Source organism: Myotis nattereri (assembly GCF_964212035.1).
Source record: "Myotis nattereri genome assembly, chromosome: 2".
Classification (NCBI taxonomy): domain Eukaryota; kingdom Metazoa; phylum Chordata; class Mammalia; order Chiroptera; family Vespertilionidae; genus Myotis; species Myotis nattereri.
This window is the reverse complement of record NC_138076.1, coordinates 213,802,732-213,829,160: the sequence shown is the minus strand read 5'-3', so window position 1 is coordinate 213,829,160 and position 26,429 is coordinate 213,802,732. Positions and strand designations below refer to the sequence as shown.

Genomic DNA, 26,429 nt, shown 5'->3' with positions numbered 1-26,429 from the left:
AGATAATGGGAAGGCTGGGCTGGGTTGTGGGGTAAACTAGAACCATATATGAGTGGTTGAGACTCCCAGGCAGAGAGGAAGGCAGTGGAGCAGGGATGGGATTCTGGAATAAGGTCACACAGTACTGCTATGAAGAGAGCCAGAGGGATGATATCCTTGAAGCCCCAGAGAGTCTGGAAGGAGGAAGTGATGAAAGTAAAATTTATGTATTTAGTTAACAAAGTAAAGTCTCTGTCTGTCTAGTTTGCTAATTAAGAGTTCGTAGCAGCATGAACATTTCCCAGACAACGGGGAGAGAAATCCGGGGACAGGTAGTGAGGACTGAATCCGAAGTGAAGGACAAAGGCAGGACCGTGATCCCCCGTTTCCAGGAAGTGTACAGTGAGGGGCCCCTTCTGTGAGAGAGCCTCAGGAATCACACAGGGTGAGGGTGGATCTCAGAATGACTGGTTTGACTTTATTGATAAGAAGATGAGCTATTTAAAAAAAGAGCTATTGACATTATTGATGTAAAAGATGGTAAATCTACAACGCAAATCATCTCCATCCAGGTTGAAGAAACTTGTCTGCAGGCTGTGGATGAGCTCATGGGGAAGCGGCAGCAACTGCAGGACGCATTTGCCGCCCAGAATTCCAATGTTGAGAAAGCCCATGCTCACACTGAAGAGGAGCGGAAGAAGTTCTTGGCTGTTGACAGGTAATTAAGAATTTTATCAGATTGAAAGGCCATAGCCAGAGTTTTAAAGATGTGTACTATGAATTTGACATTTATTATAGGAAGTTTTATTATTTGAATATGTGTCCTTTGTTACTTATGGTCCCACATCACACCTTTCAAACATCCTCATTTAGGGGAAAACCAAGAGAGATGCTTAGCTGTTGAGTGAGCAGTTCCTTTAGGCGGATGAAAACATGGCGCCATATAGAGTCCCTTACCCTACATTCCTCTTGACATTGGAGTTTTCCTGTTGTAGAGTCTCCTCTAGTCTGTGTGTGTGTCACAGCATAACAGGTGAGGGCTATGGCTACATGGCTGCATGTCCATCTCCACTAAATACTGCGCCTCATTGCCTCGTCAGTAAAATGGGGAGAATAGTGCCTATCTCAGTAGTAGGACTAAGTGAGTGATTGTTTACATGACTCTCAGAACAGTACCAGCACCTGATCGCATGTGTATTTGCCATGATGATGACGATAGCACTTTGAATCACTTGGCTTTGTTGCACTACCATGACATCGACTTTCCGTCATGATTGACACAATATTTGAGCCAAATTGATGACAATTGCTGGAAAGTGAAATCTGAACGGATTGAAAAAATGCTCCAGAAAATAGCGGTTTTACAGCTTATTTTATACATATGAATCGGAGGAGACATAAGAGGGTTACATAAAATTCATTGGAGGTAGATTAAGGCAGGGGTCCTCAAACTGCGGCCCGTGGGCCACATGCAAATACAAATATTGTATTTAAACTATAGTCCGGCCCTCCAACGGTCTGAGGGACAGTGAACTTGCCCCCTGTTTAAAAAGTTTGAGGACCCCTGCATTAAGGTGTGGGAAAAAGCAAAGCAAGGAAATATCTGAGATTAATAAAAAGTCAAAGGAGAGACACATACTTTTACATTGGTGGGTAGAGGGCAGTTAATATTTAACATTTACAACACAGAGATGGTATGTGGGCAACAAGATAACAATGAGGGGTTCTCTGGTCTCATGCTCTGGTGGGAGGTTGTACCCTGAGGGGTCTGGAAAAGGAATATTCTAACATTCCAAGGGGGTGCTATCTTAGATGTGAAAAGACAACAGACAGGCTCATTTAAGGTAAAGATTGGCTTTTATCAAGGGCACTGTAGCCTCGGTGGTGACTCCCTGCCATGGTTCCCTGTTCGTTTGGGATTTTATGTTTAGACCATCCTGTCTGGTTACTGTACGATCGGGGCCGGGGGGAGGCCTTTCTTTTGCTTTGCTGTGGCCGTCCACAATTTATAAAAAACACCTGGTAATTAAACTCAAGATTATTAGCTCCTCTAATTCAAATAGCCCCTCTATTCAAACTGCAAGACAAGATATATTACTCTCAAGTCTACTAGTACATTCTTGCATACCCCTCCTTGCTGGTTCGGGTTTTTTTACAACTCTGGGATAATTGGTAGAAAGTTCCCTTCCCTCCTCCTCTTCAAACAAGCCTCTTTTAAACTCTTTATAACTTTTGCTCTAAGCATATTTTACAGGCTTTGAGAAAATACTAGTAAGACACCTCCCTAGGACATCTGCCTGGACTGTCTCCTGAAAAACTAACAAAGACCCACGCCCTGATGCCTGCTCTGTTTCAGTCCCCAAATCCTCCTCGTCACCTAGCAACAGCAGCCAAGGCTTTAAAAAGAGGACCAGCTTTTTATTCTTTGCCCTTGTCTTGATTAGCAATACACGTGCCCTTTCCCTTCAGAGAAAGTAAAATAAACTTCCTCTCTGCATCGATTCTTTAAGTTGTGAATTCGTTCACAGCCCGCATAAAAACCATAAGTTACTTTCAGTCTGATTTTGTAAGGCCTCCTCTAAGCTTGTCAGGTTTAGTGTGTGGCCTCTTTTTCATCCACACAAGATAGAGACAAAAAGGATTTTGTCTAAGATTCTTGATTGCAGTGAAAGTTTGTTTACTCTTGACTTTTTTTAAGTTTAAACAGAACCACATTTTTGTTTATTGTCATATTCTTGAAAACCATATAATTCTTATTTCATTATCTGGTTCTGTTTCTAGCTTCTCTTTAAAATCATACATTGTTTCAGCTGGTAAAATTTCCAAGGCCTTATTTAAGACAGAAGGCACACCTGGCCAGCATGGCTCAGTGGAGAGAGCATCGGCCTGTGGACTGAAGGGTCCCGAGTTTGAGTCCAGTCCAGTCAAGGGCACATGCCCAGGTTTCAGGCTCAATCCCTGGTAGGGGGTGTGCAGGAAGCAGCAGATTGATGATTCTCTTTCATTATTGATGTTTCTATCTCTTTTTCCCTCTCCCATCCTCTCTGAAATCAATAAAAAAAAATTTTTAAACTACAGAAGGCATTACATTAGTGGTGGTAGTAAAAAAGTTCAGCCTGTTAGCTGTGCAGGGACTTAATTGGCAAGAGATTTCTAAATGAGGTTCTAAAATGTAAAGCTTAGCCCTAGCCTGTTTGGCCCAGTGGATAGAGCATCAGCCTGAGGCCCAAAGGTCCTGGGTTCGATTTTGGTCAAGGGCATGTACCTCAGTTGCAGGCTCCTCCCTGGTCCAGGCCCTGGTTAGTTAGGGCTTGTGCAGGAGGCAACCAATCAATGTGTTTCGTTCACATTGATGTTTCTCTTTCCCTCTCTCTTCTACTCTTCCTAAAAATCAATGGAAAAAAAATATCCTCAGGCAAGGATTAACAAACAAACAAAAAAAAGAAAAATCCTATATAATAATAGGCTAATATGCAAATTGACCAAATGGCTATGACATGCACTGACCACCAGGGGGAAGACTCTCAACGCAGGAGCTGCCCCTGGTGGTCAGTGCGCTCCCACAGGAGGAATGCCGCTCAGCCAGAAGCCCGGCTCACAGCTGGCAAGCACAGCTGCTGTGGTGGGAGCCTCTCCCACTCCACGGCAGTGCTAAGGATGTTCGACTGTGGACATCCCCCAAGGGGTTCCTGCAAGAGGGCACAGGCCAGGCTGAGGGACCACCCCCCTGCCCCGTGCACAAATCTCATGCACTGGGCCTCTAGTAGAGCGTATATTCAGGGAAAAATGCAGCTTGATTGGGGTGATGAGCACACAGAATAGTTATACAGACGAGTATTATAGAATTGTACACCTGAAACCTATGTAATTGTATTAACCAATGTCACCCCATTAAATTCAGTTTAATACATAAATAGAAATGCAGCTTGAAAATTTGTACAGATTTAGAATTAAAGTAAGCAGAAAAAACAGTATTGTTGCTAGCCTGATTGAAGGAAGAATACTCATTATTGAATAGTCTCCCTTGGGTTAACTAATCACATTAGGGTCAGTGAGATCGCTTGAGGACTTACAGCATTCGTAGAAAAAAATAATTTCATGTAAGCTTATAACACAGTTTTCTTTTTTGGTGCAACTTTACATGACGAGTGAAATGTAATCACGTTTTCATATCTGTATTTGCAGGGAAGTGGGAAAACGGCAAAAAGAAGTTGTGATCGTTCAGTCTTCTCTGGAACAGAAACGGCTAGAGAAGCATAATATGCTGCTTGATTGCAAAGTTCAAGACATTGAAATCCTTCTTCTGGTGGGGTCCCTAGATGACATCATTGAAGTAGAGGTATTCTGGCCAGTGCTTTCTGAACGAGTACATTGTGTCGAACTTACTGTCATGCCTTGCGCTGCTTAGTGGGTCCCCGCTCTGCGGACCGTCCCTGTGCTCTAAAGCCCCTTTGCAGGCAGGGAAGACCTCCTCCTTCCAGGACAGAGAGAACCATCGACCATTACTCCCGAGGACCAGGAACTTGGTGCAGTTCTCCCCTGTCTCTTGCTCATCCAGGCCCTTTAGCCCACGATGGACCCGAGTTTCTGACCTGTGTAGAGATGCCCAAGAGAAATGGGAGAGTTAACGCTGTTGGAATTTGGGTCCTTTGGGGAGGTGCCCAGGGGACTGCAGGCAGCACTCAGGCCACCGCAGGGCAATTCCCTGCACTTGGTAGCATTGCCTGTGCACCTTCACCAACAACTCAAGGTGGTTCTCACGAGAACATGCCTGTCTGAATCCATGCACGTATGAGAGGGCAGGGGAGCAAGGATGGACCCCCACGGAATCGGAAGATGAGGCAAGGTCTCCTAGTGGGCATTGGTTTGCTTTCTTTCTCACTGTATCTGAACCACTCCAGGTTCATTGGAAGCATGCACCCTTAGTTCTGTCTCGCATGTTAGGAAAGGTATGACTGTGTAGTTCAGAAAGGCTGTCTGAACATTAGCTAATCCAGAAGATGCCAAAAATAGTTATTTGTTTTTCCTCTCAAGTCATCTCTGAGTTCTTACTATGTTAGTGAGCCACTTCTCTGTTCTGCTTTCCACATCCCTCCCCTTCTGCTCTGCCCTCAGAAAAAGGCCCTTCGGTTCCACCCAGCCTTCCGCTCCAGAAGAGGCCTCCATCGTTTGGAATCTTCAGAATGAAGCATCTCTAAAACCATACTTCTCTTGCTAACACTGACCACTTCTTCTAGCATAAATCTGATGTGCTAATATACTCCAAGAGTCTTTTTCTCTATTTTAGCAGAGGTCACATTTTAGACAGGAGGTAAGGAAAGGAGAAAATAAGTTCTGGCCGCAAATGACATACCAGATGTACCAGTTAATAATGCGGATTTTTTCAATAGATGGAGTTACACATATGTTGATATATATGCGATTTGATATGTATGCTATTTTGTTGTATTGACAACAAGCTTCAAAACTTCATATGTCAAACTTTCTGAAGGTGTTAACATCATAGATACTTTTACGCTTAAAAATGTTGAATTTTGTGCCGAAAAAAGAGCATTTGCGGGAAGTTTTAATTCATTATTTTATTTTGAAGGAAAAGTTATCATGTACTTCGGGAAGCTTATGGTGAGCATGCTCCATCTCAAGATGCTTGTGAGCGCTGATTTAAACGCTTTAAATGTGATGATTTCGATGTGAAAGACAAAGAACATCCAGGTCAACAGAAAAAGCTTGAAGACCAACAATGACAAGCATTATTGGATGAAGATGCGTGTCAAACTCAAAAACAGCCTGCAGAAAGATTAAACGTTGCTCAGCAAACAATTTCCTATCGTTTACACGCAATGGGAAAGATTTTAAAGGAAGGAAAATGGGTGCCACATCAACTGAATGAAACACAAATGGAAAACTGAAGCCATCAGTAAAATGTTGCTTCAACGGCACGAAAGAAAGACTTTTTGCATCAAATGGTGACTGGCGATGAAAAGGGGATTTATGTTGAGAATCCCAAACGCACAAAATCATGGGTTGATCCAGGTCAACCATTAATATCGACTGCAAGGCCAGATCACTTTGGAAAGAAGACAATGCTCTGCGTTTGGTGGGATCAGGAAGGTGTGGTGTATTATGAGCTTCTAAAACCAGGTGAAACCATTAATACTGATCGCTACCGACAACAAAGAATCAATTTGAACCATACTTTGATCATGAAACGACCAGAATGTGCCAGAAGGCACGGCAAAGTAATTTTGCTTCATGATAACGCACCATCACACACTTCAAAACCAGCTAAAGACACGTTAAAAGATCTTGCCTGGGAAGTATTAACCCACCCGCTTTATTCACCAGACCTTGCTCCTTCAGATGACCACTTGTTCTAATCTAGCGGTTCTCAACCTGTGGGTCGAGATCCCTTTGGCAGTCAAACGACCCTTTCACAGGGGTCACCTAAGACCATCCTGCATATCAGATATTTACGTTACGATTCATAACAGTAGCAACATTACAGTTATGAAGTAGCAACGAAAATAATTTTATGGTTGGGTCACCACATGAGGAACTGTATTTAAAGGGCCAGAAGGTTGAGAACCATTGTTCTAATCAATGGCACACGCACTTTCTGAGCAGCACTTCAAAACGTATGAAGAAGTGGAGAATTGGGTCTCTGAATGGTTTGCTCAAAACAAGGAAAGTTCTATTGGGATGGTATCCAACAAATTACCTGAAAGATGGGGGAGTTGTGTAGCTAGCGATGGACATTACTTTAAATAAAGCACTTTTGATGTTTCTCTTGAAATGATCGTGTTTTCTTTGATTACAAAACCCACCATTATTAACCGGTACACCTGGTAAACCCACTTCAAATGGCTTTGGGGGTGGGGGAAGTGAATGGATAGGGCTAGAGGGGAAGTGGTCTCATGCATGACTCAGTCCAGGAATTTGAACACCGTCAAGAACTCATTCTGGCTCGGCATCTATTGGCTTTATTCTCTCAGGTCAGTTTCCCCATAGGCTGCAGCTGAATCCCCGAGCTCTGACCAGAGGGAAGGAAGGCTTTCCTGACCTCAGAAAAGTCCTGGGGAGGAATTCTGGCTCCTTGTGGGTCATGTGTCCAGTCTTACGGGTGCAGAGAGGGAAAGGATGGGTCTGCTAACAGAAGCAGATGGGAAGCAATAAAAAGTCTGTTTAAAGGCAGGGTCATGCCCTAACTGGTTTGGCTCAGTGGATAGAGCGTCAGCCTGCGGACTGAAGGGTCCCGGGTTTGATTCCGGTCAAGGGCAGGTACCTTGGTTGCGGGCACATCCCCAGTTGGAGGCATGTAGGAGGCAGCTGATCGATGTTTCTCTCTCATTGATGTTTCTAACTCTCTATCCCTCTCCCTTCCTCTCTATAAAAAAAAAATAATAATAAAATATTTTTAAAAAAATAAAAATAAAGGCAGGGTCATTTTAGAAGAGGTTCATTACGGAGCAGGGGAGGAGGAAGCCGAGTTAGAGACTGACTGCTAAGTGAGCGCTGTGGGTCCTGTTGCTCTTTCAGTTGGCAAACCTCCAGTCATTCTCCACCTTGCCCGCCAGGAGTGTGGAGTTATTTACTGCTGTATTAGCTTGAAACACTTTCATGTTCAGTGAGGTGTGAAGACCTTAAGCTGGACTAATACTGAATTATCTAAAAAGAAAAAGGGGTAGTTTTGTTCCACTTTGTGCTGGTCAAGCCACACCAGAGTTCTGCACTCACTTGGTGAAGTATGCTGCTTTGTGAGAGCAATGTGACCAGGGAGTGAGGAGGCCCAGGCCTCCTGAGGAAGATCTTAGCGCCGAAGCAGGATCACACGGGCCATGGTGGAGGCCAGAGTCAGGTTTCTGCAGCTGGGGAATTTCTACTAGAAAGATGGGTGGCCTGTCATGGTGAGTCCCTGATTAAAATGTCGTCAGGGAACCAAGATGGCAGCATAGGTAAACACCAGAGAATGCTGCCTCGCACAACCACTTCAAAAATACAACTAAAAGACGGAACAGACATCACCCAGAACCACAGGAAGACTGGCTGAGGGGAAATTCTTCAACTAGAAGGAAAGAGAACAGCATACCGAGACTCAGAGGAGGCGCAGTGCGGAAAATACAAAGGTGCGGAGGTGCGCGCGGAGCGGGCTGGTGGCTGAGGGCGCGGTTGTCGTTTTCAATCGGGAGGGAGGCTCAGGCCCTGAGCTCCAGTTCTGGGCGAGTCTCTAGGGACCCAGACTCAAACGGGAGAAGCGGGACTGTCTGGCATCGGTCGGAACGCGAGGGCAGCTTTCTCTCCGAGGTTTGCAGCGGTTGCTGGGACTCTGAGAGGCAGAGCCTCTGGGGACAGGACTGAGAGAAGCCATAACTGCTCCCTACGCCCGCCCTGTGGATCCCATGCTACCTGCCCTGCCCAAGCCGTGCACAGAGCCATTTGCCGGATAGCCTCAGGCAAAGGCTAGATTAGCACCTCCCCAGAGGACAGAAGTTTTCCCACTGCAGACACAGCTGACTCTCACAGCCAGTTGGCCTGGAGGTCAAATCCCCCCAGTATTAACTACAACAATCAAGGCTTAACTACAACAAGACTGTGCACAAAGACTCCTAGGGGGTGCACCAAGAAAGCATAAACAAAATTTGGAGACAAAGAAACAGGACAAAATTGTCAATGGAAGATATAGAGTTCAGAACCACACTTTTAAGGTCTCTCAAGAACTGTCTAGAAGCTGCCGATAAACTTAATGAGATCTACAAGAAATCTAATGAGACCCTCGATGTTATGATAAAGAACCAACTAGAAATTAAGCATACACTGACAGAAATAAAGAATACTATACAGACTCCCAACAGCAGACCAGAGGAGCGCAAGAATCAAGGCAAAGATTTGAAATGCGAAGAAGCAAAAAACACCCAACCAGAAAAGCAAAATGAAAAAAGAATCCGAAAATACGAAGATAGTGTAAGGAGCCTCTGGGACAGCTTCAAGCATACCAACATCAGAATTATAGGGGTGCCAGAAGATGAGAGAGACCAAGATATTGAAAACCTATTTGAAGAAATCATGACAAAACTTCCCCTACCTGGTGAAAAAAATAGACTTACAAGTCCAGGAAGCGCAGAGAACCCCAAACAAAAGGAACCCAAAGAGGACCACACCAAGACACATCATAATTAAAATGCCAAGAGCAAAAGATAAAGAGAGAATCTTAAAAGCAGTAAGAGAAAGAAACTCAGTTACCTACAAGGGAGTACCCATACGACTGTCAGCTGATTTCTCAACAGAAACTTTGCAGGCCAGAAGGGAATGGCAAGATATATTCAAAGTGATGAACAGCAAGAACCTACAACCAAGATTACTTTATCCAGCAAAGCTATCATTCAGAATTGAAGGTCAGATAAAGAGCTTCACAGATAAGGAAAAGCTAAAGGAGTTCATCACCACCAAACCAGTATTATATGAAATGCTGAAAGGTATCCTTTAAGAAGAGGAAGAAGAAGAAAAAGGTAAAGATACAAATTATGAACAACAAATATGCATCTATCAACAAGTGAATCTAAGAATCAAGTGAATAAATAATCTGATGAACAGAATGAACTGTTGATTATAATAGAATCAGGGACATAGAAAGGGAATGGACTGACTATTCTTGGGGGGGAAAGGGGTGTGGGGGATGCGGGAAGAGACTGGACAAAAATCGTGCACCTATGGATGAGGACAGTGGGTGGGGAGTGAGGATGGAGGGTGGGGCAGGAACTGGGAGGAGGGGAGTTATGGGGGGGAAAAAGAGGAACAAATGTAATAATCTGAACAATAAAGATTTAATTAAAATAAAATGTCGTCAGGACGTCTAGTAGTGGCGTGTAATGGGGACGCTGCACAAGGTATTCTGTAGAGCCCAGGATAGCAAAGGCACGCGGCGGAAACCGTCCTCCAGAGGATGAGCAGGAGCCCTGGGTCGAAGTGATTGTCATACACTCGGAGTTGGAGCCTGAGGTAGCCCTTCCCCTCGAGGTGTTCAGACGCAGAGAGAGCTACCTGCCCCTGCCAGGTTCTCACAGGAGATGCTCACGTGCGGAGCCCACACCAGATGACTGGTTCTGAATCTTCTGGGGCCTAAAGCAGCTGGGCTCTTGTTGCGCAGGAGTCTGCAATTCTCACGGCTGCCAGGTGAGGCTCATTGTGCTGGCCCATGACCAGGGTTTGAGTAGCAAGTCACCAGGTGACTCATGGAAGTTGAATACAAAATTCGATGTCAAATTACATAAATGGAATGGAGAGATTTGGGGATTCAGTATCACATTTTGTATTCAGGTTCAACTTCTATGTGAACTGTTTTAGCATATATTACATCAAATGTAGGCATAATTCCCAAAATAGTCTCATTTGTTTTTCAGAGAATATCTAGAAAGAAATGGTGACACAGGTTTTCTCTCTTTAATTTGTGAATCTTGGTGTTTGGTGTCAGCGCTGCACCGACAGGAAGCCTGCAGCTGAATAAGTGCTGGTTTCTGTGTTCCTCCTTTCTCTCCCTTCCTTCAGAGGCTAATGCGTGCTGAAACTGAAACAAGTGTCGCCGGGGGTTGCACTAGGCAGTCACAGTGAACACTCGTGCCAAATCCCTTCCTCCACATGCGAGTGGGGGACAGGTCGGCACACACACAAAACGGTAAACATGATGCACTCATGGTGGGTGCAGGTCAAAAAAACAGCAGGAAAGAGTCGAGAGCATTGGTGGGGGGAGGTTTACATCTTAGATGGAGAGGCTGTTGGTGGCCAAAGCAAAGGTAGTTGGTAAGTAGGTGAGTGGCGAAGGGACACAGACATCTCAGGGACTGTTGTCCAGGTGGAGATCAGTGGGCCGGCCTGGGTGGCTGTGCACTTGCCCTTTGCAGCCGGAGCAGAGTGGGCGCAGGGAGACTGGCACGGACGTCTGGGGTCAGGCCTGCGTGGCCCTGCGGCATCGTCACGATTTCCACTTCTACTCCGAGCGAGGCAGTAGTCAACTGGAGCAGACAGATGAGTGGAGACGGCCATTTCCGGTAACAAGGAAAGGTCTCCTGTGTTTTTCAGCTGGGAACTGAAGCGGAAAGCAGCCAGGCCACAATGGACATCTATGAAAGAGAAGCAGCCATTGAGATAGACTACAGCTCCCTGAGAGAGGACTTGAAGGTAATTGGAAGGTTTTCGTTGTCTATGACCAACAGTATATTGAAAATTTAAATAAAGCAGAATAAGTTTTAGTCCATGGAGCATAAGTGCTGGAGGGGGTAGGTTTCCTAATGGTTTATGAAGAAATCGTGTAGCCAAAACCGGTTTGGCTCAGTGGATAGAGCATCGGCCTTCGGACTGAAAGGTCCCAGGTTCGATTCTGGTCAAGGGCATGTACCTGGGTTGCGGGCATATCCCCAGTAGGGGGTGTGCAGGAGGCAGCTGATCGATGTTTCTCTCTCATCGATGTTTCTAACTCTCTATCTCTCTCCCTTCCTCTCTGTAAAAAATCAATAAAATATATTTAAAAAAAAGAAAAAAAGAAATCGTGTAGATAGGTTACATTTTAAATGTGTGTATCAGCATCTCTCACTGAGTGTTTTGTAGGACACTGTACCATGAAACTCTTGCCAAAGAAGAAAGGTTTCTTGGTCGCCAGCTTTCTAAAAGGCGACCCCCTTCTTGGAGATTCACCATGAGCATGAAAGTCTTTGAAAAGTCCTGCAGTGGACAAAAGGAGCCAACGTGCTCCAGCATCCTCACTGTCCCCTAGCAGGTCCCAGGCAGTGCCCAGTAGGTGGCGTCCTTCCCAGCTGCGGAGCACAGACCAGGGCAGCTCTGCGCTCTCAGCCACCTGTGGGCGTGGGCGCTCTGCTCTTGGTGTCTGGCTGTCCTGAGGCTGATGCTCTCAGGAGGGCAAAGCGACTGCAGCCATTGTTGGCTTTCCAGCCAAAACCAGGACCTTCAGGGGGAGAGGCGTTTGCAGTGGCGCTGTTCTTAGCATTAAGGAGGCTTTTCCTGCAAAGCTGCAGCAAGTGGCCCCTCATCACAGTGGCCTGAATTGGGACACATGTTCATTCCTGACCAGTTGCCTCCCTCCCACCCCCACCCCAGGTACACGGACCCATGAGGGAGAAATGGTTCCGTGGGCTTGCGAGAAGGCAGAAATGGTGACTGCAGGGACGCGGAGAGCAGTGTCCTCCACGGCTTTTCATCTCATGTTCTTCATACGCTCTGTTACATTTGTTGGGCTCTGATCGTACTGTGGTGTCTTCAGGCAATCAGAAAAAAGCTTTTGTCTTCCCTATAGTCTACTTAGTGCTTTATTATTTAGAAAGTCCTGCCTACTTCATTATTGAATAAATATATTTTTTCCTGTTTATCGTTTTAATTCATCTGAAATTGAATTTAGGATATGGTATGAAATAATATATTTTTAAAAAGGTACCTAAGTTAAGCAATTTACTCAACGTTTTTCCAATAATTCTTTTCCCAATAAATTGTCATCTTTATCATATATTCACCACCCCCTCTGAGGGGTGAAGCTCATTTTCCCAGAAGGTCAGGCCTGCACCACCACCTTCTCCCTTTCCTCCTCGCTCAAGCTAGTGCTCTTCGTTGTTTGGCTTTCAGCTTTCGTGATCCTCTCCAGGTGGGTGGGATGGCCCTCCCTGCCCCTCAGTCCCCGTGCTGGCCTGCTGGGGTCCCACATGCTGTAGATGCCGTGTGTCTGTGTGTGTGTGTGTGTGTGTGTGTGTGTGTGAGAGAGAGAGAGAGAGAGAGAGAGAGAGAGAGAGAGAGAGAGAGAGCGCTCCTGAAGGGCAAGTTTGTATTGTTGAATCCTCGGTGTCTAATAGATGGTCAGTACTTCTAAAGAAAGAGTAAATGAAGGTGATAGCTGAATTGTTGCTTTCTAGACAGATTAATATGGAGGTGAAGCACATTCCAAGAGAGCAGTGTCTGTCACACCAGCTGAAGCCAATGAGCGGGCACACACAGTGCACCTGAATGGCAGCCTGGAGAGGGCCGTGTGGGAGGGCGGGCGACAGGGCCAGACCCCACAGGGCTCTGTGCCTGATCCCTTAGCGATTGGGATCTAGAAGGCGTGCTAATTGTTGCTCTTCGCTGCCAATAACAGGCTCTACAATCTGATAAGGAAGTTGAGGCCCACCTTAAACTCCTTCTGCAACAAGTAGCCTCGCAAGAAGAAGTCCTGTTGAAGACAGCAGCCCCGAACTTCAGAGCCTTGGAGAACCTAAAGACTGTCCGAGACAGGTTTCAGGAGTCCACAGATGGTGAACTTTAGCAAGATCATACTCATGGGGGTTTGGGTTTTGATTTCTATAACACTTCTCAGCAACCCCACCCTGGATTGTACATTTGTTTTTATTATATGTATATTTTTCTTTGTTGTCTTATATTAATATGTACTTTCAATACTGAACCACTAATTGCTTCCCTTTTGAAAAGTGTTCTGCTTTAATTAAAAAACAAGTTTATTGGTTATTTTCGAGAAGGTAATATATTTTATATTAGCATAATAGGCATATTAGATACTGTATTAGAACTTGTCATTATTTTAAAATTCACCCTATCAGAAAAAGGGCTTGTCAATTATAAGAGCCATATTCATGGAGTTAAAATTGAGTTATTTTCCATGTAGATTTTATTCAAGACAATCAAAATCTAATTTAAAAAATAATTTATGCTTTAAAGTTGAAGTCCCTCCACGGTCTCTACAGTAAACAACACTGATTCTCTCTTAGCTTTTGAGGCCAGCAGAAAGGAAGCCAGAATGTGTAGGCAAGAGTTTGAACAGGTGAAAAAAAGGAGATATGATCTTTTCAGCCAGTGTTTTGAGCACATCTCAGTCTCAATTGATCAAATCTACAAGAAGCTCTGCAGAAACAACAGTGCCCAAGTATGTATCTTTTTACCCCAAAATGTTAGTAAAAGCTTTGTTATTGGTAGTGCTTTTTTTCTGATGGAAACAGATACCCACCACATTATTTGAGTGACCCACTGACAGGACGAAGTCAGCTGATGAAGACTGGTTATCATTATGGCCTGTGTTCGGTCCCCCACTCTGGCATCGCCAGCCTGGACAAGTCCAGCTCTCTCTAGTCCTGCTTCTTCCCCTGCAGAATGAGTGGGTTCAATCATTTGGTTTCCAAGTTCCCTTTACTTCTGGAATTGTTGTCTGGTCCTAATTTAATTTCCTAGAACTGAAGTGAGGCAGGGTCATGCAGAGGATCTCGGTAAAGGGCTGATCTGGGCTTACGAAGGTGACCTGAGTAACAAAGGGAAGGGAAGAACCAAAGGCTGGATTCCAATCCAGTTATGTCCATTGTAATGGTGGTTTCTGCTGGAAGCACGCCTTCCGTTGTCGAAATCCACAGCAAATACTATGGAGTTGAATGTGGAATAAAGATGTAGATTGGGTCTTGGGGATCTGCTTTTACTCTTTCTCATGATGTTCCTTTATGCCTGAGAGCTGATCCTAGAGCAGATATTTAGAATTTCAACCAGAAATAATTTACTTAGTTTCAGTAAAGCAGGGCTATAAAAGTCCCATTAACTCTTTGAGGGCAGGATTCATCTGAGTCTACAGTACATGGCCCCAAATAGGTGTTCCATAAATGGTTAATGAATGGACCAGTGAGTGAACTGAATGAAGACTTTTTAAAAACTGGCATGTGCTGCTGTGGCTTGAATGGCAGTGTGGAAGGCCTGATTCTTCGTGTATGCTAGAATGCTTTTCCTCTTCTCCCACCCAGACAACCCTGTTGCCTGTGACTGCATGTAGAGCTAAATACATTATAGGCATTGATATTTTTCCCCAAAAATGGAGGAAAACCTAACCGATAAAATATTTTTGCAGTTAAGCCTGTTGCAAATCCAAGTTAAAATATACTAATTGCTTTTCTGATTTTGCTAATTAAGTAACGTGTGTTTCAGGCATTTCTTAGCCCTGAGAACCCAGAAGAGCCTTACTTGGAGGGAATCGGCTATAACTGTGTGGCCCCCGGCAAACGGTTCATGCCGATGGACAACTTGTCAGGGGGAGAAAAATGTGTGGCAGCTCTGGCGCTCCTGTTCGCTGTGCACAGGTGAGGTCACCGCGAGCTGTGGGGCTTTTGTATCAGCACAGAAACCAAATGGACCTCCTACAGCAGGCATGTCGCGCCGCAGGCCTCGTTTATTTGGCTCATGTTAGCCTTTGAGTTTGACATGCTTGTCCTACAGAATCCTGTTAATTGCTTGTCTTTAGTTGTGTTTAGCAGTATGTGAATACAAAACTGTTTTCTCCAGCCAGACAATTCAGGTGATGTTTTACGTCTATAACAATTTAGACAGATAATCTAAGAGAAAATTCAGTCTTTAACAGATTTTTATTAAATTTCTATTATCAGTAGCTACTGATATTTTAGATTTATAGAAAGGAGGAAGAAAAATAAATATTTGGAATAGCCAGATGTGACATCAGAATTGCAAGAAAAACAATAACAAACCCCAATCAAACAAAAGCACCCAACTTGTATATTATTTTCCTGGTCCACATTTGGAGATCTGCTGTTTAGTAAAGAATGTTAAGCAAAGTGTTTCTTCTGAAAAAAATGTTTCACCTCTCATTTCCACTGATGGTGGCACTGTTCATAAAATCAATAAAGGAAAAGTTAGCCAACATGAAGGCAGTTAACTTTCAGCATCCAGAGCACTAGGCGAAGATCTCAGGAGACGATGCTGCCTCTATCTCATGTCAAGAAGAATAGCATGGAAGTTCTGCAGCTGGTTTTTATTGATCTCAAGAAGGAAGAGGAATAGGCCATTACAGGAAAGAAATGCCATTAGTGCAGGGGGCTTAGGGAAAGCCAAGCAGGGTCTAACTGGGAGCTTGTGTTGAGTAAATCTTGCCAGAATAAGATGATTTCTAGGTATCACCCCCACCACCCCCTTATTCAACAGATAAGCATATATTTACTGTGCCAGGTGGTGGTTAGGCATTGGAGAGAGAGCAGAGAACAAAGCAAAATCCATCTCAAAGATAACTTCATTCTAGGCGGGAAGACAGTTGATAAATAAGGTGTATTAACAAATGAATTCTCTAATGTGAAACTATGACAAATAGCAAATGCTATAGGGAGAAAAATTAAAGCAAGGAATGGAGATAGTAGTAGGGAAGGGTTTGCAATATTAAAGAGAGACATCCGGGAAGTCCTCTTTGAGAAGGTAACAATTGAGCAAAGATACAAAGGAATTAGGGGAGCAAGAATGTAGACATAACAATCAGCAAGTGCAAAGGCCCTGTACGGCCAGAGTGAGCCTGGCCTCGGTGGAGAAGAGACTGTGCAGCAGTGTCAGGCATGGGTTAAGTCCCTAACCTTTAGGGAACTAGTGTTGGACCAGGGTGAGAGCAGGAGGATCATCAGAGACAAGCATGGGGCATGGAGGAGTCAGGATGGCTCCAAGTGTTCTGGCCTAATCAGCTGGAGTGAAACAGCTGCCATTAACTGAGGACAGGGACACCACAGAAGGGATTCGGTTTGGACAGGCAGGTGAGGCGTTTGATTTTGGATGAGTTTGAGCTGTTTATCAGACACCCGTGTGGAATCGCTGAGGAAGCTGTTAAATGTGTGCAGTGAGAGTTCGTGGTTCTCAACCTTGGCTGCACATTAGAATCACCTGGGAATCTTTTTAAAATCCTGATTTCTGGGCCTCATCCTCCGGAAATTGTTTCTTTGTTACTAATGTTGTGGCCTCACCCCATAACAAAGAAACAGAATTTCTGGAGGATGAGGCCCAGAAATCAGGATTTTAAAAAGATTCCCAGGTGACTCTAATGTGCAGCCAAGGTTGAGAACCACTGGTTCAGGAGATTAGAACTCTCAGAAGTGTGGAAGCCATCCACATGTGGAGTCACTTACAACCTTGGGATCAGGTGAAACCACCCAGGGAGCTAATTAGATAGAGGAGCACTCTGAGCATTGAGCCCCCTGGGCACCGGCACCAGCAGTGTTCAATAGAGAGACTAGGAGTTCGCAGGCCAGACTGGGAAGGAGCAGTGAGTAAAGGGGGAGGGGGGAGGGAGGGACCCTGTCACCCTTGACATCAGAGGAACAGCGGGAGCACCACCCCAGGTACTACCTACAAAGGACCCTTGGAACACAGACTGAGAATTGGTCATTGGATTTAGCAATGTTCAGCTCACTGGTGACCTAGACACCAGCATCCAAGAGGATGTATCTGCATCAGGTTAATCCTCTCCTCTGAGTCTTTGTAAAACAAATGGGAAGTGGTAACCTCTCATTTCTTCCAGTTTCCGGCCTGCTCCATTCTTTGTTCTGGATGAAGTGGATGCCGCCCTGGACAATACGAACATCGGCAAAGTAAGTTTCTTTCTGCATTTAATTTCCAGCAGGACGCCTGGAATTCAGTGTGCCCTGAGCAAAAATTGTTTGATAACTGTTGGTTAAAAATCAAATTTCAATTCAGTATCTACAAGCAACATGGTTCAGGGAAGTTCCATTCAAGATGTAGGGGAGCCTCAGAGTTGGGGAATCTGCATGGAGTTGAGGGAAGGTTGCGGTGCAGGCCTCTCCTGATTCTAGAGGTTGGGACCTTAGAGTCACTAATAGGTCCCGTGGCAAACAGGACCAAATCAGTTTTAATAAAATCCAAAACTAACATCTCTAACTAAAATTTCAGAATTGAAGTTCAAAACTGTACCCCCCCCCCTTGTATTTATGAACATTTATCCAGTGGCTGCACTTGTGCAGGATCGTGTTTTCAATATTTAAGACGACGAGGGAACTAAGGAAACAGCTAGCTCTTGAGAGTCCAGTCTGAGGTCAGCCTTGATGATCAGTGCAGACACACAGCCACCTGGGGGCGCTCTCAGGCCACACTTCTTGACATGAGAGTGGTTCAACCATGGACATATGGCCGAAGGACAGAGGCAAATACTGGCAGGACCCATCACTCCCCAGGGGAGGGGTCCCTCTGGCCCGCAGACTCCTTCCTGCAGAGAAAACCCACTTCTGATAGATGACGAGACTCCTGCTTCTCCTGCCAGGCGCGTCCTTCCTCCGGAAGCGGCTGGGCTTTGCATTTACAGCTGCTGCTGGACCAGGAGGCTGCCCTGGTCCTGCCGGCCGATGTGTTTCTCATTATTCATTTGTAAACTGGTTTACACCTTAGTCCTGTGAGCGTGGTTAGAGAGTCCCCCTTTGAGAGATGCATCTGATCTTGGGGTGCCACTCAGGTTCTGAGTCTCTGAAGCTGACCTCCCCGACTTCTCTTCCAAGTCTGGAAGGCTTGGGAGTTAGGACTTCCAGGAGCTACAGTCTGAGGCACCTTCGAGTGGCATGAAGGTTGCCTCTCAGCATTCCCAAGGGGCACTCGTCTAACCCACCTCTCTGGGAGCCTGCTCTCTGGACATGTCACAGTGGACATAGAACAGCACAACTTCAGACCCATACACTGGTCCCTGGACCTTGTGGAGGACAGGCAAGAGCCACATGCTGTGCCCTGCCAGACTGTCGGAGAGAATGCTAGGAACACAGAACACCTCGAATGCCAACCAGTCCGAATGCCAACCAGTCCGCGTCAGCTACCTGGACTCCAGGCCTGACTCATTTGGGAGAAATCGCCCCTTTAAGGCATTTGGGCACTTTGTATCCCTTCTTCTGTTACAGGGGGTGAGGGGACATCTTATTTTGGTAGGCTGCATCTTCTCAGTGGCATTTAGGATGTCCGTATCTTCTTGCAAAATTCAGACGTATTCATGGTATCCCCAGGTACTAGGTCTAGCATAAGACCTGTCATCACCTATCCTGTGTATTAAAAGCCTCTTTGCTCCCAGTTTCCCTTAGGGGTGTGCGCTCCTGGCACCCCACTGCGCACTCGGGGCAGTTTTGTAGTATGAACAGCTAAGCAGCAGCTCCACCGCTGCTTGTGATCAGGTTGCCCAACCCTTACCCAGGCAACTTCGCAGGCAAAACGCACGCCCTGCGTCTTTGCATCCTCCTTCCTCTTCTATCCAGTCAGTATCCTGGGACTCAATCCTGCATCGGATGACTACTGTGCCCCTCAAGTTGGAGTTCCTTCTCTGAGTCAAAAGCAGTTTCCCTCCTCAGGGTTCAGCTCCCTAATGACTCACTCCTCCCTGAAGCTCGCCATTCCTGCCTCTGGTGCTGCGTCCTTAGCATCGCGGGTGCAGCCAGGACCGGGGCACACGGAGAAGCCCCCTCCAGGCAGGGAGAGCGGGAGCTGGAAGCGTCTCTGAGCTGTGGCTTGGGTCCTAGGTCACCACCCTCCAGGCTCTGAGCAGGTGCTCACTAAGACCCATTTCTGTGCAGACTCTCCTGTTCTGCTCGGTCCGGGGAACTGACCTTCCTGAAGAAACCACCTCTCCCCACACGACTGGGTCATGAATACGTCATTGCCATGGATCCCTCTTTCAGGCTTTGAGTTGGCAAAATAGGAAGTTGGAAGTTTAAATACCAGCCCTTCTTCACCCTCATAAAATATCTGAGTGGTAGTTCTTATACTGTTAATAAAGGCTTGCTTTATACCATATTGTAGATAAGGCAGAGTTTTATCCTTAAAAATATTCTTAAAGTTTTAGATCATAGATTTAGAGGTATCTTTCCTAACCTCTTATTTTAGACTCTGAGCTATTTCTGTGGTTGGAGTGGGTTTACCAAATTACCAGGGAGGCAAGTAAGTTCCTGTCACCTACACGGGCAAACAGACCTGCAGGATCACTGGCCCCGGGCCCAGAAACGAGGCCTTCCTTGCTGGTGAAATGTGTGCTTTTTCCTTCCTACCAGGTAGCAAGTTACATCAAAGAGCAGACTCAAGAACAGTTTCAGATGATAATCATCTCCCTCAAGGAGGAGTTCTATGCCAAGGCTGACGCCCTGATCGGCATCTACCCAGAGGTAAAGATGAGCACCCTTCCCGTCCTTTCCTCCTGGAGACTGGAGATACTGCTGGGTTTCTGCAGTGATAACTACAGGCTTACATTATTTTTTAATTAAATAAGATTAAAAGTAACTATTCAGGTATTTTTCTGTGACAGTACAAAGATTTAAGATCTGAAAAGACAAACTGAAAATTACAGAATTTTCTTTATAAAATAACAGCATATTTACACAACGTAAGCTGTAATACTGTATTCCTATTTCTGTAATGTTTGAATGTTTTAGGCAAAAGCACATGTATTGTGGTAGAACTAATAAGGAACCATTTATCTTCCAAAAAGTACCAGAGGGCAAAGCAAAGAAATTGACTGAAAGTTCCAAGTTGTATAGTAACTTTTAGAAGTGAACAAATCTTTCTTAAGCTATTCAAAATACTCGAGGTAATGGAGGATTTCTGATCGTTCCATTTTTGGACAATGAGATGCTAAGATAAAAATTTCCCTTCCTGCGCCTACAAATTGTTAGGGGGCCACTAGAGATGTGCTGCAGTAGAGAAATGAAAATTCTCCCACGGGGTACGGGAGGAGAACAGTCTAAACAGCCTGCCACCTTGGCGGCTCTGGCTGGGCCTGCAAATCAGACTGGCAAGACAGAAAAGCAAGCAGGAGCATCATGGCTGAGTAACCCAAAGGGGTGGCTAGAACTTGGGCTCCTCTCCAGTCTTAGGCTGAAGTGAGGAAAGGAGCAGGGGGAGGGGGAGCAGAGGTGGAAGGTGACCAGGAAAGCATGGTGACCAAGCCACGTCTGCTCTGCAGATCACATAGGTGCCTTTCGTTGACAGCAGTCGTTAGAGTAGGGAAGGTGTGAATTTAGAAAAGCAGGACTTGTGGCCAGTGTTAGAGCTTTCCCTGCATCTCAGTAGCTCCAACAGTCCACATGCCAGAGCCATATTTTGGCGTGGCACATCCTGATACCCTGTCCGGGTAATACAGAAATGAGCTAATAGCAAGCTGATGTAAATGCAAGCCATTGATACCTTCTGAGGTGGCCATACCATACGTTTCCTTTCAAATGCAAGTCCAAATTCACTACTGGCTCTTGTTTTAGGCTTAATAGCACCTTTTCCTTTGTAGAAGGACTAACTTAGCTGTCTGCTCTTCATTTCAGCACGATGACTACATGTTCAGCCGAGTTCTGACTTTAGATCTTTCTCAGTATCCAGACACTGAAGGCGAAGAAGGCAGCAGGAGACAGCGAGAGTCCCGCTAGGGTCCGAGTGCCCCGGCGCAGCTGCCGGCTCTCAGAGCGGATGAGTTAGCTGTGGTCAGGTCATCACTGTTCAATTCTCACTCTAGTGTTCAAACTGTTGAGTCACCAACTTCTGGAGGCAGCCAGCCTGTGTGCCGTCTGAGAAAGCTGAACCGTTACCAGCAAAGAAGCTGCTGCTCACTTCCGTTAGGAGTGTTTAGGCCCCGCTCCCGTAGGGAAAGTTTCCTGGAAGAGTTAGCTTTGAACGATTTAAAAAAAAAAAAAAAAGGTACAATTTTGTTACCATAGTTTCAAGTTCCATTTTGAAGCCCAGCCAGAAAAATTTTGAATTCTACATCCTCTTCACTCTGGTCTTGCCTTGTCCATTTAAGAACGTTTGGTTTCTGAATATCCTAGTTATAGGGTGTTGAACCTGGGTTTTGAGAAATTATTTCAGAGGAACTGATGTATGAAAATATCAATAAAAATACTCTAATTTCAAATGTTTCCAAATTACAGTTTTATAAACAAAAATTTTAAGGTGAAACTGAATTATGTCCACTTCAACGCAATCTGCATTTTCTAAATGTAATTTCTGTTCAGAAGGAAATGAACAGACTTTCCCAAGTAACAACTGACTTTGCCATTTCAGTGCGTTGTTCCAGGTGGGAAAGACAGTCAGCAGGACTTTACTTCCATCTCAGGACGGAATGGAACATTCGGAGGTGCTACTGGTCTAGTGGAGACTGCGTGGGCCCAGGTGCCACCAGGGAGTAGCTCCTGAAGTAGCGGACTCACTTTCAAACTACACTCACGTCGCGTATACACAGGACGCCCTGTGCCAGACGTGCAGTCACAGCCTTGCTCCCTGCTCACAGCTCCTCTGAACTGGAGAACAGAGACACCTCAGTCTCCGTGTTCCTTGTTTCAGTGCCGGCAATAGCACCTCAATCTCCGACTTTCCTGCCTTGAAAGACATCAGCTTAACACTGTCATGTCCCTTCAGTGCCATCAGAGCTGTGGCCCCTTCCTCTTCCTGGGCTGCCCGTTCTCATCACTTGGACTCAGGCGGCAGGTCCTCAGGCAGCATCCTTGTGTTCCTGAAACCACCTTCTATGCAAACCACCACACAACAGGACACGGGCTGGAACACCACACTCCAAAAACAAAATAGGAACCAGATAACAGCTAGTTTACACATATTACAAGGTTAAGAACCACACAAATATTATAGCACACATGGCACTTTATCTTGAAAATGCCCAGAAGTCGGCTTGTGTAGTGGGCAACGTCGGGTCCAGTGGTGGAAGGGTAGTTGACCTAGTTTCCCACGGACAGAGCCTTACATACGCAAAGCAGGTGTGCGCAAATTGTTCCTCATTCATCAGTCATGTTGCTTTAAGTCTGCATTTTACACAAGGGTTACGGCAGAACTGACTACAGACAGGCTCACTCCTCACGGCAAGGCCGCCCCGGCATGGCACTCAGAGTGGCACTTGGAGCTGGTCGTGAGCGGGGCCCTGCCTCGCTTTTCCAGGCTTCCCTCCTTCCACGTCACTCTCCCATGTCTGCCCAACCTTCAGACACATCCATCCCTGATCGCACTTTGTGAGTCTTTAAAAAAACAATGTCTAATGTTTGCTTTTCAAACACTAAACACATTCAAGTAATCACTTGATTTCACAGTTGAGTGGCAACCATGGTAAAAATCCTCATTGAATAAATTAAAACAAGCCTTGTCATAACTGGAGAAAAGTTGAGCACACAGAGTTGAAGTGAAAGTTTTATGACCAGAGTAGCATAAAGGATTTGTTTTTCATGCTTTTGAAAGCAGACAAAGGTCTTAGCAGGTCCAGCTCATCTCTACCTACACATCCCAACCTAACGTTTCTAGTTCTTTGTGCCTGTGGCAGTTCCGGCGCCATCAGTGGGGAGTGTCGCCGTGCTTGGCAAGAAGTGTCACATGAAAGTAGGCAGCCTCTAAAGCAGACTGAGCAGGGCCTTTGCCACAGTCACAGAGCAACCACCCACCATACCCTCTGCGCCCTCTGCCCCAGCACTGCCGGCAGCTGAGCACCTGCCAGCGGGGAAGCAAGACACGGGTGCGGCAGCCCCTTCCCCAGGCCTGCCTGCCTCACACTGTGCCCCGTCACGTGCCATGGCAGAGAACGTTGGGAGGTGAGAGACCTGGAAAGCTTGGGATTGATGCTCTAACTGCAAGTTTAAAACCTGCTCTGCTCCACCTGTAACTGCTCAGTTATCAGCCTCAAGGCGGACTTGCACCGCCCTGCACTGCACCATTGGAAAGGCCCTTTGCCCTCGCCGGCGGCTCAGGGGGTTAGAGCACCACCCTGTGCAGAAGGCTGAGGGTTAATCCCTATTAAACGTACTAACGGAAGGCAACCAATCGATGCTTCTCCCTGCCCCCCTCCCTCTCTAAAAAAGAAGAGGCCTCTGGTTCTTCGTGAGAATGCTCTAACGCCTCAGGGACGGACCAGCTGTTCTTTGGAACTAAGTTACAATTACGGCATTCCAAAGAAGCCCTACTGATCCAGACATTCTTTTAAAAGACGTATCACTCTCACTGGCAGATTCAACACCTCGAACATTCTTTACTTAACAACGTAACAAACATACCTTAAAAGTTTTTTCTATGGTAACATGTTTCCGCATAAAAATTATAAAATTTAAGAGTCTAGTTTCTTTCCTCTTTGGCAACTACTGTTGCTTGTAGTCTCCACTGTCCCCTTTATTAGGAAGCGCACCTGACCACGGGCGTGTCGGGGAGCCCGGAGCACCAGGCCCCTCCCTTCCCACCGTCGGGCCCTGAGGTAGTTGTCCGCCAGTCCTCACGGAGGATACCTGAGGTGTGCACTTCACCCCGAGCAGTTAGACACACAGTAGGACTGTCCCCCCTACTCCGCGGCCACACCCCACAGGGCTCTCGGGGGGTACATGACGGTTAGAAGTGAGAGGTCCGTGCGAGTCCTCGAACATTCCTCATCGTCCGCTACGGCACTGTGGTCACAGAAGGCTGGTTTTCAAGTTGCAGGTTTGTCGGTTTTAAAGATTTCAAGATGCACCAGCATCATCTGTTTAAACAGAAAGAAAGGAACACAAGATGTGAGGTTCAGCTCAAAAAAGTATTTGCCATAGGATTTCTATTCCAGAAAACTTTGTTTTTCTCATGTGCTGAAGACTCAGAAAACGCCTCCATGCTGGGAACAGTAGCCACTGTCCAGAAATGGCTTTGTGCTGGAAGCGCCCGCCGGGGCACTGGGCTTTGTAAGAGCCGTGGAAACCGCCCGTGAACGTGGGTGCTCCTCCCTTCGTAGGGGCAGAGGCGGTGTCAGCACATGTGATGGCGCCTGGTCAAGTGCAGACGGAGGCGGCTGTGGCAAGGGGAGCCCACAGCTCCCCCTCAGCTCTCCCGCCTGCGCAGGATGGCCCGCAGCGCGAAGATGAACCTGGGACTCACCCGCACGCAGGACAGGCCAGCTTCCTGCAAGAAAGAGACCAAGGCCTGCAGGGCAGAAGCTGCTGGGAGAAGCAGGCTGTGGACGCTGCCGGCTCACACCCTGTCCACCAGCAGAAAGCCTGCCGCCTGCAGCACCCCGCTCCGAGTGCCCCCCTCGCGAGAAGGCTGTGTGTTCACAGCAGCAGCAGCAGAAACCCACGGTCCGGCAAGACCACCTCTGGGCCAGCCTCTCACACATCTGCGGCCCTGAAGACGCCGCAGGAAAGGAACACTGGCCACAAGGACACAACTCGAAGACACTAGTCTTGTTTGATTTTATTCAGTCTCCACGAGCTGAATTCACAACCCATAAGACCACAAAGAATTTATCCAAAATGCTATCACGGAGGAACGCTCCCTCTAGCGGCCGCTCAGTGACGTTCTACTAAGTGCCCTGAATGTGTACCAAACCGAGGAGAGGCCATGGGAGCCGCTACTGTCCTCCACGAGGTCCCCAGCGCCCGCTCTCCTCCGCCCCCCGAGGGACAGAAGACCGTCCACTCTCCAGCCACCAGTCCTACCTCGGGCCACCACCTACCCTGCAAGCAGCCAATGTCAACAACTGCCGTGCTTGTTGACTTCCTCTGGTTGAGTGTCACTTGCATCATTATGAGCCTTTACATCTACAACAGACTATTCAACAGTACGTGGTCCCTGTGTTGTAGAAGGAAATGCAGTGTCGCAGAGTGGCTCAAACATACCCAGGGGGGAGTTTAAATGTGAAATAAATAGGCAACTGACAGGGCACATGCTGTGGAGCTCCAGAAGTTCCTGTGGGTTACTGTGTGGTGTTTAGAGTGTTTTACTGAAATTCCTTATAAAGTAATAAGAAATAAACTGTTACCTGAAAACCCTCCCCACCAATGGGGTTTTCAGAGATGGAGCGAGTCAGGTACCGAGGGAAGCCTCTGCTTTCTTAGAGACCTGAGATGGTATCACAGTCCTAAATAACAGATGCTGAGGCAGAACAACTCAGAACACAAGAGCACCTGGAAACTAGCCACCACGCTGTCAGAATCACTGAACCCAGAGGCTAGAAGGTAACTGTGGAAATCTCGCAGAAAGATTTTAAAAAAATGGAGACAGAAAATGAAAATGAAGACGTTACAGGAGTGGACAGTAGAAATCAGCAGTGGGAGAGAACCAAGATGGCGACATAGGTAAACACTGGAGATTGGTGCCTCGCACAACCACTTCAAAAATACAACTAAAAGACGGAACAGACAACATCCAGAACCACAGGAAGGCTGGCTGAGTGGAAATTCTACAACTAGAAGGAAAGAGAAAAGCACACTGAGACTCAGAGGAGGTGCGGTGCGGAAGTGAAATACAAAGGTGCAGAGGTGCATGCGGAGAGGGCTGGTGGCTGAGGTCACGATTGTCTTTTTCAATCGGGAGGGAGTCTCAGGCTCTGAGCTCCAGTTCCAGGCAAGTCTCTGGGGACCCAGACTCATACGGGAGAAACGGGACTGTCTGGCATCGGTCAGAACTCCAGGGCAGCTTTCTCTCAGAGGCACACACAGCGACTGCCGGGGCCTCTGAGGACAGGACTGAGAGCAGCCATACTGCTCGCTCCACCCTCCCAGTTTATCCCCTGGGGCTCCGCCCTGCCCAAGCCATGCATGTGCATGGAGGCTTTTGTATATGAAAGGCCCGGCCCTTTGTAATCTGAAAATTACTTAACAAACTGCAGCTGCCCAAGGCCCCAGGGCAACTTGCATTGCTTTACAGCTGGCTTCTGCAGGGTAGCCTCAGGCAAAGGCTAGATTAGC

General features: G+C 46.5%; 2 protein-coding genes across 5 annotated transcripts in view; one reads left to right on the top strand and one right to left on the bottom strand.

Moving 5' to 3' along the window:
- SMC1B (structural maintenance of chromosomes 1B) overlaps window positions 1-22,396 on the top strand; it is a 57,986-nt gene extending 35,590 nt beyond the window's left edge. Inside the window, exons 16-24 of the mRNA XM_081083820.1 lie at window positions 552-697; window positions 4,165-4,318; window positions 11,050-11,148; window positions 13,106-13,262; window positions 13,734-13,888; window positions 14,926-15,077; window positions 17,285-17,354; window positions 19,800-19,910; window positions 21,060-22,396. Coding sequence (XP_080939946.1) covers window positions 552-697; window positions 4,165-4,318; window positions 11,050-11,148; window positions 13,106-13,262; window positions 13,734-13,888; window positions 14,926-15,077; window positions 17,285-17,354; window positions 19,800-19,910; window positions 21,060-21,161 — 1,146 coding nt within the window. The 3' untranslated portion in view covers window positions 21,162-22,396. The remainder of the gene's footprint in view (window positions 1-551; window positions 698-4,164; window positions 4,319-11,049; window positions 11,149-13,105; window positions 13,263-13,733; window positions 13,889-14,925; window positions 15,078-17,284; window positions 17,355-19,799; window positions 19,911-21,059) is intronic.
- The window catches only part of FAM118A (family with sequence similarity 118 member A), a 27,414-nt gene continuing 23,297 nt past the window's right edge, over window positions 22,313-26,429 (bottom strand). For all 4 annotated transcript variants that reach the window (XM_081083824.1, XM_081083823.1, XM_081083822.1 and 1 more), the window contains exon 9: window positions 22,313-24,232. In XM_081083824.1, coding sequence (XP_080939950.1) covers window positions 24,213-24,232 — 20 coding nt within the window. In that variant the 3' untranslated portion in view covers window positions 22,313-24,212. The remainder of the gene's footprint in view (window positions 24,233-26,429) is intronic.